The sequence below is a fragment of the Podarcis filfolensis genome (genome assembly GCF_964270895.1).
Source record: "Podarcis filfolensis genome assembly, chromosome: 11".
Taxonomy (NCBI): Eukaryota; Metazoa; Chordata; class Lepidosauria; order Squamata; family Lacertidae; genus Podarcis; species Podarcis filfolensis.
The window spans coordinates 15,745,136-15,760,515 of NC_139613.1; the positions used below are offsets into that span (position 1 = coordinate 15,745,136).

General features: G+C 45.3%; 1 protein-coding gene across 4 annotated transcripts in view; it reads right to left on the reverse strand.

The window, feature by feature from the left end:
* Positions 1–15,380, reverse strand: part of PDZD2 (PDZ domain containing 2) — a 240,176-nt gene that overhangs the window by 172,134 nt on the left and 52,662 nt on the right. For 3 of the 4 annotated variants that reach the window (XM_083575460.1, XM_083575458.1, XM_083575457.1), the window contains exon 2: positions 2,149–3,011. In XM_083575460.1, coding sequence (XP_083431586.1) covers positions 2,149–2,624 — 476 coding nt within the window. In that variant the 5' untranslated portion in view covers positions 2,625–3,011. The remainder of the gene's footprint in view (positions 1–2,148; positions 3,012–15,380) is intronic. The other variant, XM_083575459.1, reaches the window with a different exon arrangement.

Genomic DNA, 15,380 nt, shown 5'->3' on the forward strand with positions numbered 1-15,380 from the left:
ACGGATACATCTCCTCCCATTTTCTTAAATCTGAGTCCCCCAAAATAGAGGGCGTCTTATAGACAGAAAAATACGGTATATAATAATTAAACTGCAAAATGACGCAAAAACGACCCAAAATGAGTGGGGAATCTGCCAAAAAATAGTGAGAAAAGAGCAGGAAAACAGCTAGCAATCCCATAAGCCTTTGAGGCCTGTTGAGAGTTGAGAAAGGAGGATGTTTAATGGCTTTTTAGGTGGCATTTCCCACTATATGCAATTTCACGTATATGCACGGTACCCAGGAACATAACCCCCGAGTTAAGTGGGGAGGTGCCTGTATACATGAACATATATTTATTGATTTAACACAGGTGCCTCAGAGGATCTTACGCAGAGGCAGTGCCATACGAGCAAAGAAGGTAGAGAAATTACTGAGTCACCACGTATGTTAGCACAGCAGCCTCCTACAGAAAAATCTAAGCAGCGTATGTCTATTTCTATTGAGTGCAGAACTTAATGGGCTGTGTTCCCACAGAAGCTTGTCTTTAAAGGAGGGCACTATTTTATTTTATTTTAAAAGGTGAAGGGCATTGAAGAGGAGCAGGGCACTGGATGTGACATTCCCTTGCAACCCACACCTGTTAAGAAGGAAGATGAAATTAAGTCCAAGTAGCACGTGTCAGTGCTCTAAGCCCAGAGGGAAGTGTCAGATCAAATAAGGAGAATGCAAAGCTCTTTAACAGAAAGAAAAAAAAGACTTTACTCCTAAAGTACTTTGACACGCACAGGCTGCTCTTTTCTCTTCAGATCTGCTTCCTCTTTCGATCAGGTTTCCCCCGCAACTCCTCCAGACCCTCCGCAGCATTCATTCCTATATTTGCATTATTCGGTGGCATTTGTGGGCAGCCTCAAGACAGCCCGCCGGCCATTGCATGCAGGACCGGCGCAATAGGGCAAGGATTCTCTAATCCAGCGCCACCCCTAAGATGCTAGAGCCACTGGGGGAACATCCCTGAAAGGGCCCCAAACCATCTTGGCTGCTTTGGGGACCTTGATAGTTTTGTATCCTTGACTCTTGCAAGCATAAAATGCTTGCAATCCTTGACTCTTTGCAAGCATAAAATGTTTCCTATTCCTGCCCAGTCGTTACTGGGCTCAACACTAAGACAGCACAGCAATCTGTGGAAAGCCAATAGGATACAGTACTCTGTCCTTGCCAAATGCCCAACTCCTACCAGAGACCTGAAGGAGTATTAATACACAAAACTGCACCTGACGTTTTCCCCACCCAACACCTGCACCGATTGTTCATCTAGCTCCAAAGCAGTGAATACTACAAGCCAGTGGGGCGAGTGGTGGCGGTGATGACTCCTTCTTTCTCTTTCCTCAAGACATCTGCAAGCAGGCTTTGGAAGCACTTCCAGCTGTATCCCTGTTAACGCTAACGAAACCCACATTTTGGATCCCTAGTGATGGCAGTGGAACATTTGCGGTTTCTGCCTTGTTGATCAAAACATACCAGATGCACTACTATATCAGCATGGGATAGTGCATGCTGTGGGTCAACCTGTGGGTCCCCAGATGTTGTTGAACTACAACTCCCATCACCCCTCGCTAGCAAGACCAGAGCTGAGGGATGATGGGAGTTGTGGTCCAACAACATCTGGGGACCCACAGGTTGAGAACCGCTGGGATAGTGCAAGGATGGAAAATGGCTCATTTAAGATCGCTACCTAGGTAGAGAAAAGGGACGCGGGTGGCGCTGTGGGTTAAACCACAGAGCCTAGGACTTGCTGATCAGAACGTCGGAGGTTTGAATCCCCGCGAGGGGGTGAGCTCCCATTGCTCGGTCCCTGCTCCTGCCAACCTAGCAGTTCGAAAGCATGTGAAAGTGCAAGTAGATAAATAGGTACCACTCCGGCAGGAAGTTAAATGGCGTTTCCGTGCGCTGCTCTGGTTCGCCAGAAGCGGCTTAGTCATGCTGGCCACATGACCCGGAAGCTGTATACCGGCTCCCTTGGCCAATAAAGCAAGATGAGCGCCGCAACCCCAGAGTCAGCCACGACTGGACCTAATGGTCAGGGGTCCCTTTACCTTTACCTAGGTAGAGAGATGGTTTAAACACAACGATTTTGCACGCCAACCGAGTTTATTTAAACCTCCTACCTTGCGCCGCTGATATCAACTCCGACCATCAATTGTCCATTCAGCGAAAGGATCTCATCTCGCAAGCGAACCTTTCCACATTTCCCTGCGGGGCTGTTTTTCTTCAAGTCGGTGACCCAGATGCTTCCGACATCCAGCACAGGACCCTTATGGCCCTTCCTCTTCCTCCCCACTCTCCTCTTTTCACCATAGTCCCCCAGAGCAGGGATGTTCCCAAAACTTAGGCCGAGCGCCTCTGTCTTTCCTGGATCCTTGGTCAGGTACAGTGTGCAGATCTCCATATCCACAAAGCAAGTACCATGTTGCAGTTTGGCCTCCTCTATTGGGAAGTTGAGCTGGATGTATTCCCTCAGCTTCTTAATGGCAGAGTGGCAAAGTCTGTGTTCTGGCTCCTCCACTTCCTCCTTCAGATGGTTTTGGAGCCACCGGTAAAGGATGGGAAGAAACAGCACGGCGTTCTCTGGAGTGATGGGCATTGTGGCCACGCCAGCGTCCCATTATGTGATGAACTTGTTCCTGGACTGGGTGGTCGAGATTTGATCAACGCACCTTTCGGGATCAAGGTAGCTCTGCGCTTCATCAGCCGCCATACTGAGGGAAACCGAAAGTAAGAGAAGGAGCCCAAAGTAAAATAATAGTAATGAAAAAGTTCTCTCTTTTCTGCCGGTTTAGCCAAAGATAACAGAGCAGGCTTTTTAATTAAAAAGAATGAACACAATGGCTCTGGAGAATTCAGCAAGAAGAGGAAGGAAGCAGAGGTTTGGCGCTTTCCACAGCTGTCCGCACAGAAATCACTTGGACGCTCGCTGCTCCACCAGCAGCGACCATAATTGCTCCTCCACATTCATCAACACCTGCTTGACCTAGAAAGGGGGAAACAACACAGTTAAAACCATAATTCTCACTCTCAAATAAAGGATTTGAGAGCTGTCTGCAATGCTCATTAATGAGAAAGCTTTCCTTAACGTTATTCTCTTTTCTCGTTAATTCTATAATCTGTTTTTCTATTCATTTGTGTGTTTTTTAAATACACTCTTGGGTTATCAGTCATGTTCTGGAAAGACTACAGAAGAGGAACACGAGCAGGAATACAAGGAAATGTTTATAAATGCGTATGTCTTCCTGCACACTTGGAGGTTATGTGTCTGAATCTAGTATCTGCCCATTTACGTCAAAAACAGTTTCCAAGATTCTGACATGCTCTAGCATGGCCATGACATGGAACACAATGAACAATGAGACACAAACTGAATGTGCATACGCATGCAGGCCTTCTTAATCTTGCTAATCATAACATGTCTATTTAAGCTACACATTCTGCCAAAGTATGACCCTCCAAATTTGCCTTCCTTATTTTTGCTCTGGGTTGCAATGAACACAGCCACAAGTTCGTCTTCTTTGTTATCACCCCTGGAATTACTGGTGGAATCCGCCTTTAAGGAATCCATGGGTGGACATTTGTGCCTGGAGACAGACAGTCAGGTCATGTATCCACAGCAGTGACCAGAGGAGGAATGACCGCTGGGAGGAGCGCAGAGAGAAGAAACGTGTATCTGTAACAGCAAAACCAGATGCCCTCATCTGCCCCAGCTGCAACAAAACATCTCTCTCCTGTATCTGTCTCTACAGCCACAGCAGGCGCTGTAACTCTCCAATGGTTTGATTTCACCCCCAAAGGTGCACTCTTCCATCATCTCTCGAGACAGGCAGATGCCAAGAACATTATCCTGTGAAGCAAATATAAATTGTAGGCACATTTTTCTTTGTCATAGCTACTTTGTCCATTCTCCGGTCATGCCTCCGGTTCACATATAATTTGCCACCCTCCAATCTCTCCCACACACACACACAACATTCACAAGCTTAACCTCAGAACTCACTGCTCTTGCGACTGTGCTTAACTTAGGGCCAGTCTTGGAGACGGAGTGAGGCAGTTGCCTCAAGAATCAGGTGATGCGTGATGGGGAATAGCAGCAAGGTGTGGGAAGACAGCTGTCAATACCACCTGTTCTGTATCTCCCAAGTTAGCCTTCCCCACAAGATGCAATGGAGCATGTGGAATTAGGGGTGGAAGGGAATATTTTATAATCTATGGCAAAATGTCTCGGGCTAGCGCTGCTGGTGCTCTTCCCTGCTCTCCACACTTGTCCAAATTTAGCTGATACCTACAACTGCTGTTTTTTTGACTTCTGAGCAGGTGGAATACTACACACACACACACACACACACACAAAATCCCTAAACCACCTAAGCACCAGAACCAATTGAAGGTTGTATACATGCTTATTTCACATATTTCATGTATTTTATGGCCTCGGTCCAGTATACCTGAAGAAGCGTCTCCACCCCCACCGTTGGCGGTTCCCTCACTGCGAGAAGTGAGGTTACAGGGAACCAGGCAGAGGGCCTTCTCGGTAGTGCCACCCGCCCTGTGGAACGCCCTCCCACCAGATGTCAAAGAGAAAAACAACTACCAGACTTTTAGAAGACATCTGAAGGCAGCCCTGTTTAGGGAAGCTTTTAATGTTTTATAGGTTATTGTATTTTAGTGTTTTGTTTTTGTTTGTTTTTTAGTGTTCTTTCCCAGTAGTGATGTATGGAAGTGAGAGCTGGACCATCAAGAAGGCTGATCGCCGAAGAATTGAAGCTTTTGAATTATGGTGCTGGAGGAGACTCTTGAGAGTCCCATGGACTGCAAGAAGATCAAACCTATCCATTCTGAAGGAAATCAGCCCTGAGTTCTCACTGGAAGGACAGATCGTGAAGCTGAGGCTCCAATACTTTGGCCACCTCATGAGAAGAGAAGACTCCCTGGAAAAGACCCTGATGCTGGGAAAGATGGAGGGCACAAGGAGAAGGGAACGACAGAGGGCGAGATGGTTGGACAGTGTTCTCGAAGCTACCAGCATGAGATTGACCAAACTGTGGGAGGCAGTGGAAGACAGGAGTGCCTGGCGTGCTCTGGTCCATGGGGTCACGAAGAGTCGGACACGACTAAACGACTAAATAACAACAACATTTTAGTGTTCTGTTGGAAGCCACCCAGAGTGGCTGGGGAAACCCAGCCAGATGGGCGGGGTATAAATAATAAATTATTATTATTATTATTATTATTATTATTATTATTATTATTATTATTATTATTTCATACATCAAAGTCACAGCTCTTGCAGCCAATTGGTAGGGAGAATTCCAACCTGGCAGCCCACATTCAGTTGTATGCAACAAAAATGTCCTGACAGCACAACAGAACTTCCATTCTCTATGCTCTTCCCATTTGCCCTTGCCCCAATCTGCTCCAGAGGTTTGGTGAAAGCACCAGTGGTACCTCGGGTTACAGACACTTCAGGTTACAGACGCTTCAGGTTACAGACTCCGCTAACCCAGAAATAGTACCTCGGGTTAAGTACTTCGGGTTAAGAACTTTGCTTCAGGATGAGAACAGAAATCGTGCGGCGGCGGCGGGAGGCCCCATTAGCTAAAGTGGTACCTCAGGTTAAGAACAGTTTCAGGTTAAGAACAGACCTCTGGAACGAATTAAGTTCTTACCCCGAGGTACCACTGTAGTTGATTTGGGATGTGCAAGGGGGCGGGGTACAGGAAGGGAACAGTCGACTGAGAAAGTGAAAGTCTTTGCACTATCGAGACTTTGAATAACCCGTTATTGTTTTCTCTTTCTTTGAATAATTTTGGCAAAATAATAATAATAATAATTACAATTTCCCTGCAAATCTGCATTTTCTGTCTTTCTTTTCACTTCATATTATCCTCAAATAGCTGAATGAGGAAAGTGCCCTAACAGTTTCAAGAAAGCTACCTTTGACCTTGCAAACAGAGATACAGAGGGGTCTTTGAATTGGCACCAAGTCTAGCGCTGAAAGGAGAAGAATAACAACTAAAAGGCGGGCATACATGAAGAAGAACAATGCAACGCTAATATTTCTCAAGGAACGGCTAAGGGAGCTGGGCATGTTTAGCCTGGAGAAGAGGAGGTTAAGGGGTGATATGATAGCCATGTTCAAATATATAAAAGGATGTCACATAGAGGAGGGAGAAAGGTTGTTTTCTGCTGCTCCAGAGAAGCGGACACGGAGCAATGGATCCAAACTACAAGAAAGAAGATTCCACCTAAACATTAGGAAGAACTTCCTGACAGTAAGAGCTGTTCGACAGTGGAATTTGCTGCCAAGGAGTGTGGTGGAGTCTCCTTCTTTGGAGGTCTTTAAGCAGAGGCTTGACAACCATATGTCAGGAGTGCTCTGATGGTGTTTCCTGCTTGGCAGGGGGTTGGACTCGATGGCCCTTGTGGTCTCTTCCAACTCTATGATTCTATGATTCTATGATTACTTTATTAAACGAGTCCCAGAGCATTTTGGGATATCCTGATTACACGCAAAGTTTTGTTTCATCCCCTCTAACAAATTGAGCTTTTCCTTCCTTTTACGTCCCTCCCAGCGGAGTATCGAAAGAATCCTCAGTACCAATTTCCTGGCTTATAGAAAGAGATTTTTTATATAAAAAAAGAATGTAATTACAATGCCCATTGCTGACTCTTCAAGTTCTGATTTATTTGCATACATTCTCAGATACTATTTTTGAAAGACTGTGTATTAGACACATCAAAAGCTCAGCCCATTTTGACATTATTTTTTTAATGTGTTCTTCAAAAGGGCAGGCTGTGGTTTAGCTAATGCTAGAGCTTCTAGAAGGCCAAACCAGATGAGACACCATTCACGCACTATAGACATTACATGAAAAGGCTTCTTAAACTCAATTGGTGGTGCAGGGACAGTTAATCTGGACGGGGACCCTGCCATGGGAAATGAAGAGGATTTGATTTTTTGCCTTCTGCTGCAGTCCCAACGTGGAGTCAGTCTTCCATGCTATTTACATCGGGGGAAACCACCCACTGAAGCAGATGGCAGCTCCCCCAGGCACATGTCACCCCCAGGCATTCACTAGATTGGGACCACAGTAGAAAGTAAAAGGTTAAGGCTTGTGACCTCGTGCATACCTGGTTCCCAAGCCAAATCAGATGTCCCACCTATGGTTAGATGTAGATGTGGTTCTTCAGAACACTGAACAGCTGAAGACCTCTTTGTGAAGACCTCTTTGCAACCACATTACAATATTTGCATTTACTCCATCATCACAGATTTGCTAATTTCGTCAAAGGAAGAATAACATTTGCATGTGACCACTCTTAGAACTTAAACATGAAGAATCTGGAAATATTAGGGATCAAAAAAGTTCTGGCACATCTGCAAATGTGCTCAATTCTTTTCCCAAGCCCTTCCTGTGGGAAAAGTTCACAATAATAAAGTTGCTTAGGAAACAAAAACAAAAAAAAACCCCAACCCTTACGGATTTCTTCCAAGGGCTCATGAATTCTAATTTCAAAACATACATCGAGGGCTTAAGTTTCTGGTGATTTTTTTCAGTCTGAATTTTACATATGACAAAAATCTGAATACAGAACTTTACATAGGATCATGGACACTTTTCGGTGAGGGAATCAAGAAAACACCTGTGGAGGCATAGAATACACTGGTTTTAAATCAGGATGTGGAAATGGAATGGTGGCATTGTTTTGTTTTAATTTTGTTTGCACTGTATTTTGTGGCAATGCTGGGGCAATTGACCATGCTGGCAATTTTAAGGATTTGGGGTGTTTCCCACTTGTGCTTTCTATGCTGCTCAATTGCTGTTTAGTTGTGTAGTATAGCCTGCCACTTTGTGAAGGTATTTGCTTTAAAATTGGGATATAAATCTACTAATTAGAGTCTCAATTAAATCTAAAGGTAAAGGTAAAGGGACCCCTGACCATTAGGTCCAGTCATGACCGACTCTGGGGTTGCAGCGCTCATCTTGCTTTATTGGCCGAGGGAGCTGGTGTACATGACTAAGCCACTTCTGGTGAACCAGAGCAGCGCACGGAGACGTCGTTTACCTTCCCACCGGAGCGGTACCTATTTATCTACTTGCACTTTGAGGTGCTTTCGAACTGCTAGGTTGGCAGGAGCAGGGACCGAAAGACGGGAACTCACCCCGTTCCGGGGATTTGAACCGCCGCATCCCTCTCAATTAAATCTAGCTTATTATAAATTCCATCAACATCAACCCAGTCCTTGCAGACATCCAAAATGCCTGAAGACAGTCAGGTTGTGCATCCATAGCAGAGATCAGAAGAAAAATGACCACTGGGGAGCATCTGCAGCAGCACAACCAGATGCCTTCATCTGCCCCAGCTGCAACAAAGCATGTCTTTCCTGTATCAGTCGCTACAGCCACAGGCGCTGCAACCTTCCAGAGGTTCAACTTCGCTCCCAAAAGGCACACTCCTCCATTGTCTCCCAAGACAGAGGTATGCCAACAAAGTATTCATTACATTTTATTATTATTTTTTATACATAAAGTATCTATAAATGCAATAAACTGGAATTCCACATCAGGTAATTGCATGCCTCGATCACCATCACTGTTACTTGCTTTTCCAAAACCGACTTTCCTTCCTATTCATATCTAGGATACTGATTATAAACGGATACTCTTGGGGTCCCTTCCGACAATTCTATGATCCTATGAAATGCAAGGGGGTTATTTCTTTTTTATACAGTGGAACCTCAGTTGTTGAAAACTTTGGAATTCAAATGTTTCAGTTTCTAACACCGGCAACCCGGAAGTGAATGCTTCCATTTTCGAACAGCTTCTGAGGCACATTTCTCCATTTTTTCGATTGATTTTGCCGACTGGCAATTGTGCCTCAGTTGTCGAACGTTTTGGAAGTTGAATGGTCTTCCGGAACAGAATACGTTTGACAACAGAGGTTCCACTGTACTACTTCCAAAACACACACACACACAAAATCAATCTAAGAACCCTAGAAGAGGTGTAGTAGATTTTGAAGTGCACAAGTTTGTTCTCATAGCTCCCAGTGTCACTCTCCCAATGAGAGTCAAATAATACATCCATTCTCTCTCTTATACACACAAATACTCTGGAAAACAGCAGTGCCTAGCATAATACCCAGTCCATTAGGATCAGCATGACTGCAATCCGTAGCATAGTTTCCTGGGCATAAGCGCCATTGAACTCTCGGCTGTTTACTCCTAACTACATAGCTTCTGTCTGTAAAACACACTGAGTTTGAACAAAAGATCTTCAGCCAGCTGAAATGAAGCCTTTAGCTTTTAATTAGAAGTGCAAACCACCTTGCAAAGGATAAGCGTTACTATTTATAGGAACCCTGGTCCAAGAACAGAAAGCAAAGTATGCAGGCTTTGCCTTATTATTTTTTCTCATTCTCGCCTCTATGCTCCTCTGTCACAAACAATAGTGAAAGTTTAAAGCCTCTTCATCGTCTCATTCACTTGCCAGTACACTAGGCTCTGGGAGATGATGTCATTGTTCCCACTCTGAAAAAAGCCCCAGAGCTGTACTCCCTTGCAATTTCCCCTCTATGGGTGGGTGGGGGGGGGGGAGAGATTTCAGTCTGAGGACTGCACTCCTTCACATGAGATCCTCTGGGGCCTCACACAGGTGGTGGGCATGGCTGCAGGGGGCTGGCATCAGTTGGGTAACAGACGTGACTCTTACTTCTTTAAAGCTGGCTAATATTCCAGATAGGGACGCGGGTGGCGCTGTGGGTTAAACCACAGAGCCTAGGACTTGCCAATCAAAAGGTTGGTGGTTCGAATCCCCGCGACGGGGTGAGCTCCCGTTGCTCGGTCCCTGCTCCTGCCAACCTAGCACTTCGAAAGCACATCAAAGTGCAAGTAGATAAATAGGTACTGTGCCGGCGGGAAGGTAAACGGTGTTTCCGTGAGCTGCTCTGGTTCACCAGAAGCGGCTTAGTCATGCTGGCCACATGACCCGGAAGCTGTACGCTGGCTCCCTCGGCCAATAAAGCGAGATGAGCGCCGCAACCCCAGAGTCGGTCACGACTGGACCTAATGGTCAGGGGTCCCTTTAATATTCCAGATATAAAAATATCAGAGGTTTCTACATACACACCTAAACCTCAGTCCAGGCAAGCAAGACACGTTAGCAACAGTTCAGTGACACTTTCCTAGGAAGACTGGATGCTGCCGTTTGCAGAGTCAGGTCATTGGTCTCAGTAGGGCTGAGCTCAGTAGGACTGGACGGTATATTGACAGATCGTCCCAAACCAATTTCAAGTCCATATCGTTATATTGGTTTCATTTCTTTTCTTTTTTTTACTTGGGGGGATCTACACACAGGAAAAACCCCACTATAAATAAGTCAGAAATTAAATCGTCAAAACAAAAGGAAAAAAACTATGTAAAAATAGCACAGATTTTTATTTTATTTTTTGCTCCGGAACATCATCTGGTGTTCCATGTTTATAATGCATTCAAAGCGTTGTTTTTTGACTAATGTAGCTGAGACCCGGACAATATATTGCAAAGCAGGGGTGCGGGTGGTGCTGTGGTCTAAACAACTTCGCCTCTTGGGCTTGCTGATCAGAAGGTCGGCAGTTCGAATCTGCACAACAGGGTGAGCTCCCGTTGTTCTGTCCCAGCTCCTGCCAACCTAGCAGTACAAAAGAACACCAGTGCAAGTAGAGAAATAGGTACAGCTGCGGGGGGAACGTAAACAGCGTTTCCGTGCACTCTGGTTTCTGTCACGGTGTCCTATTGCACCAGAAGCAGTTTAGTCATGTTGGCCACATGACCCAGAAAGCTGTCTGTGGACAAACACCAGCTCCCTCGGCCTGAAAGCAAGATGGGCGCCACAACCCCATAGTCTCCTTTGGCTGGACTTAACTGTCCAGGGGTCCTTTACCTTTATTGCAAATCATGATGTATGCAAAAATCACAATGTGGGGGAAACCGTGAAGCCAACCCTCCTCTCGATTCCTGCGACCCCTGTTAACCCTGCCGGCTCAGCGGCAAATCACAAGAGCAGGACCGGCAAAAATCACAATGCAGGAAAAACCATGAAGACAGACAATGCTTCTACATAGTTCCATCCTTATTTCAAACTTAGGGAAGCTTTTAATGTTTGATGTATTACAGTATTTTAATTTGTTTTTTTTTTAAGCCGCCCAGAGTGGCTGGGGAAGCCCAGCCAGATGGGCAGGGTATAAATAATAAATTATTATTATTATTATTATTATTATTATTATTATTATTATTATTTCGGTATATCATGATGTTTAGCTGGTGATATATCACAATGATGAAAACCAGATATCGCCTAGCCCTAATGCTGACTAGAACCATTTCCATGGATTTTGAAGCATCATGCCGTATCATAAGGTGCTCTCACAAGTCCCCTCAAGATTTGCCCTGTGGGCCTGAGGGGGGTGGTATTTGATCTCCGAATGTGCTGAACTAGCTGCACAGAGCCTGGCACCCCAGACGCTGAACTCAATCAACAGCTCTCTTAAACTGTGGGAAGACAAAAGACTAGTAAAAATTATTACCAGCTGCAACGAGATGGACTTCCAACATAAACACTTCCAAAATCTATTAATGTAATTGCCCTCAATTTGATCCGATCATCACAAGGCTGGAAACAGTTTTCTAGCGATTGGCTGTAAGGGTTCATCAGCATCAATGCCAAACAAGACTTTCAGAGGAATGGTTGGACTTAAAGATATTATCTTTATTGACAATTTCCAGTGCGTTGTCGTCCCCCCCCCCCCCCGCGCCCATGTCAGCACAAGTTAATAAAAAATATTCATCATGCTGCACATTCATTTCGGCCTAATACTGTGGTCCACTGAACATAGCAAACAGTGCTGCATTCATGGCATATAGCAGCCTTTGGCAACCTGGTACCTTCCATGTTTTGGGCTACAACTCCCATCTGTGCATGGTTGGAGCACTACTAGCCTGGTCTTGGGTAAAGACCAACAGCAGCTCTAAAGTAAAGGTAAAGGGACCCCTGAACATTAGGTCCAGTCGTGACCGACTCTGGGGTTGCGACGCTCATCTCGCTTTAGTGGCCGAGGGAGCCGGCGTACAGCTTCCGGGTCATGTGGCCAGCATGAATAAACCGCTTCTGGAGAACCAGAGCAGCGCACGGAAACGCCGTTTACCTTCCCGACGGAGCGGTACCTATTTATCTACTTGCACTTTGACGTGCTTTTGAACTGCTAGGTTGGCAGGAGCAGGGACCGAGCAATGGGAGCTCACCCCGTCATGGGGATTCGAACCGCCAACCTTCTGATCGGCAAGTCCTAGGCTCTGTGGTTTAACCCACAGCACCACCTGCGTTCCTATAAAAGAAAAGAGAAATGAATCCCCATACACATGTCTGGGTTGAAGTTGAATCGTGGGTCTGGAAAGGCTGAAGACTACAGCATGTCTAATGCACACAGAAGCATAAGCTGCCCCATTCTTTTAGATGGGAAAGCACAAAATAAATAGGGAAAGAGCTGTAGCTCAGTGGTAGATCGTCTGCTTTGCATGCAGAAGGTCCCAGGTTCAATTTGCAGGACCCCCAGGTGGGGCTGGGAATGCTTCCGGTCTGAAATGTGAGAGAGGCACCATCAGAACACTAAATTAGATGCTGCAATGGTCGGAACTCTGTGCAAAGGCCGCTTCCCTATGTACCTACGTTCACAGATCCTGCCTCTAATCAAAAGCTCATGGAGAATGAAAAGCTTCTGTGGCAGATGCAAGGTTTTAGGTGCTAAGGGAAGACATCTGAACACGCATTCATGTGTTGCTTTCAAGGCAGCACATGACACCACTTCCATCACACTTTAAATTGCTGCATATGTCTTCATCCTGAAAGAATTCTGTGGCTCCAAACCATTTTCTTAACTTTGCAAATACAGTGGTACCTCAGGTTAAGTACTTAATTCGTTCCGGAGGTCCGTTCTTAACCTGAAACTGTTCTTAACCTGAAGCACCACTTTAGCTACAGTAATGGGGCCTCCTGCTGCCGCTGCGCCGCCAGAGCACGATTTCTGTTCTCATCCTGAAGCAAAGTTCTTAACTCGAGGTACTATTTCTGGGTTAGCAGAGTCTGTAATCTGAAGCGTATGTAACCCAAGGTACAACTGAACCTGAATTGGTTTGATGAACTGCCCACAGAGTTTGGACAAGCAAGCTGTTGTGTGTGCGGCATAGTTGTTGTTTAGTCATTTAGTCATGTCTGACTCTCCGTGACCCCATGGACCAGAGCACGCCAGGCACTCCTGTCTTCCACTGCCTCCCGCAGCTTGGTCAAACTCATGCTGGTAGCTTCGCGAACACTGTCCAACCATCTCGTCCTCTACCGTCCCCTTCTCCTTGTGCCCTCCATCTTTCCCAACATCAGGGTCTTTTCCAGGGAGTCTTCTCTTCTCATGAGGTGGCCAAAGTATTGGAGCCTCAGCTTCAGGATCTGTCCTTCCAGTGAGCTCTTAGGGCTGATTTCCTTCAGAATGGATAGGTTTGATCTTCTTGCAGTCCATGGGACTCTCAAGAGTCTCCTCCATAATGTGTGGCATTACTCTGCTCATTTGCACACGAGCTTTTCCTAGCAATGTGTAAGGCACACGTCCCAAATGCCTCTATTTGATGTTGTGAGGCTGTGTGGTTTCTCTTAAAGGCTAACCTTAAAGAACCTACAAAGAGTAGGCTTCCCATTCCAGGAGCGAAGGGGTGAGGCTATTACTGCCTTCACACCCGGATTTCAGTGCTGTTTACTCTCCTGGTTTTCAAATCCATGCGTCACCTTTAATGAACTTAGGGTGTGCGCTTTGTTGGGTGGAATGCAAATTCACTTATCCTCCTGGAACACTTTCCACCCATTTCTGTGTGGAGCAAGAATTCCTCAAGCGGCTTTCACAAAGAGGCACTTAAATAGGCTTGCGCTGATCTATTTAAATGAGTAGATTAAAGCCAAAGGAAGCTTTAGTTGATCAATCAATGAAGGGGAACTTTAATAGGTTAGGGCAGAGGGTTAGCAGGGCACATTTTTTACGCAGTTTTGTTGAATACTTGAAATAACAAAAGATTGCCTTTTCTTTCAACAGTAGATTGTGTCCATATTTATTAAGCTTTTCTCTCCAAAATCTCAAAAATGAATCCATACTGAGATGCTGGTGAAAAGTAAATCTATTCAAATGTAATTTAATCAAGGGACGAATAATCAACTAAGGTTGTAAACCTACGTACACTGACATGGGAGTAAGCCACATTGAAATCAGTTGATCTTACCTCTGAGCAGCCACATCAAGGTTTTCACTCTAAATACATTTCATTTTATTTATTTATCACATTAATAACCCATCCTTCCTCCAAGGTGGCACACATACTTCTTTGTCCTGCCCCTTTTTATCCACACAACAACTCTGTGAGGTAGGTTAGGCTGAGAGACGGTGACTGCCCCAAGATCACCCAGTGAGCTTCCTGTTTGAGTGGGAATTTGAACCGTGGTCTACCGGGTCCAAGCGCAGCACTCTAACCACTGCACCACACTGGCTCTCTTATCAATGGCCAAACTGTCTGCATTTTCTGTAGCCCTGTTGAGGTGTTACTGCCCTGAACAAGGAATGTCAATGCATGCAGGGGTTGTGGGGCCATGAACAATGCCCCAGCCCCACACGTCCTGCATTGAGCATGTAGGTCTGAAAAGAGGAGAAACTTCTATGTATGTTCAGCCAAGTGAGCTTAGAAGTCTCTCCATGGTCCATGCATGACCAGAGTTCCTGACGGTGAATCTTCCAAGCACATTCAGCCAAATGCATCCACCCTTCAGATCTTCCCACTCAGAAAGGGAGGCATGGAGTGTAGCAAGCAGGGATGGTGCAAAAGGGCTTGTCAAGTATAATTATTTAATTGACACTGAAATGGGGAATGCCTAAATGTGTATTACTGAAGGTTTTAATGTGGGGAAATTCCACTTAAGTATACTAAGTGGTCTCTGAACTCATTGATGGGTTGATAATTAACTGTTGTTCTCTGCTAGCTAGAACTTGAGTGTTTAACCTTAGTTCACAATTGCAAATTCATAATCTTGGAAGGGTGGTGGCTGAGTCTTTGTTCTTGGGGTCTGTGGAAGTAAGGACGTGTAAATGACCCTCTCTAGTGAGTGAATATAGCTCCAGGCAAAATGGAGACTGTAAGGAGAGACACAGCTCAGATTTGAGATCTGTTTGGAATATTTCATATTTTATAAGAAACTGAGCCTGTGCTGGAATTGCACATGATCTTATGGATATTTTGGATATACCATTTGCTGTTTTTTGTTCTGTTTTGAAGAAAGTTCTG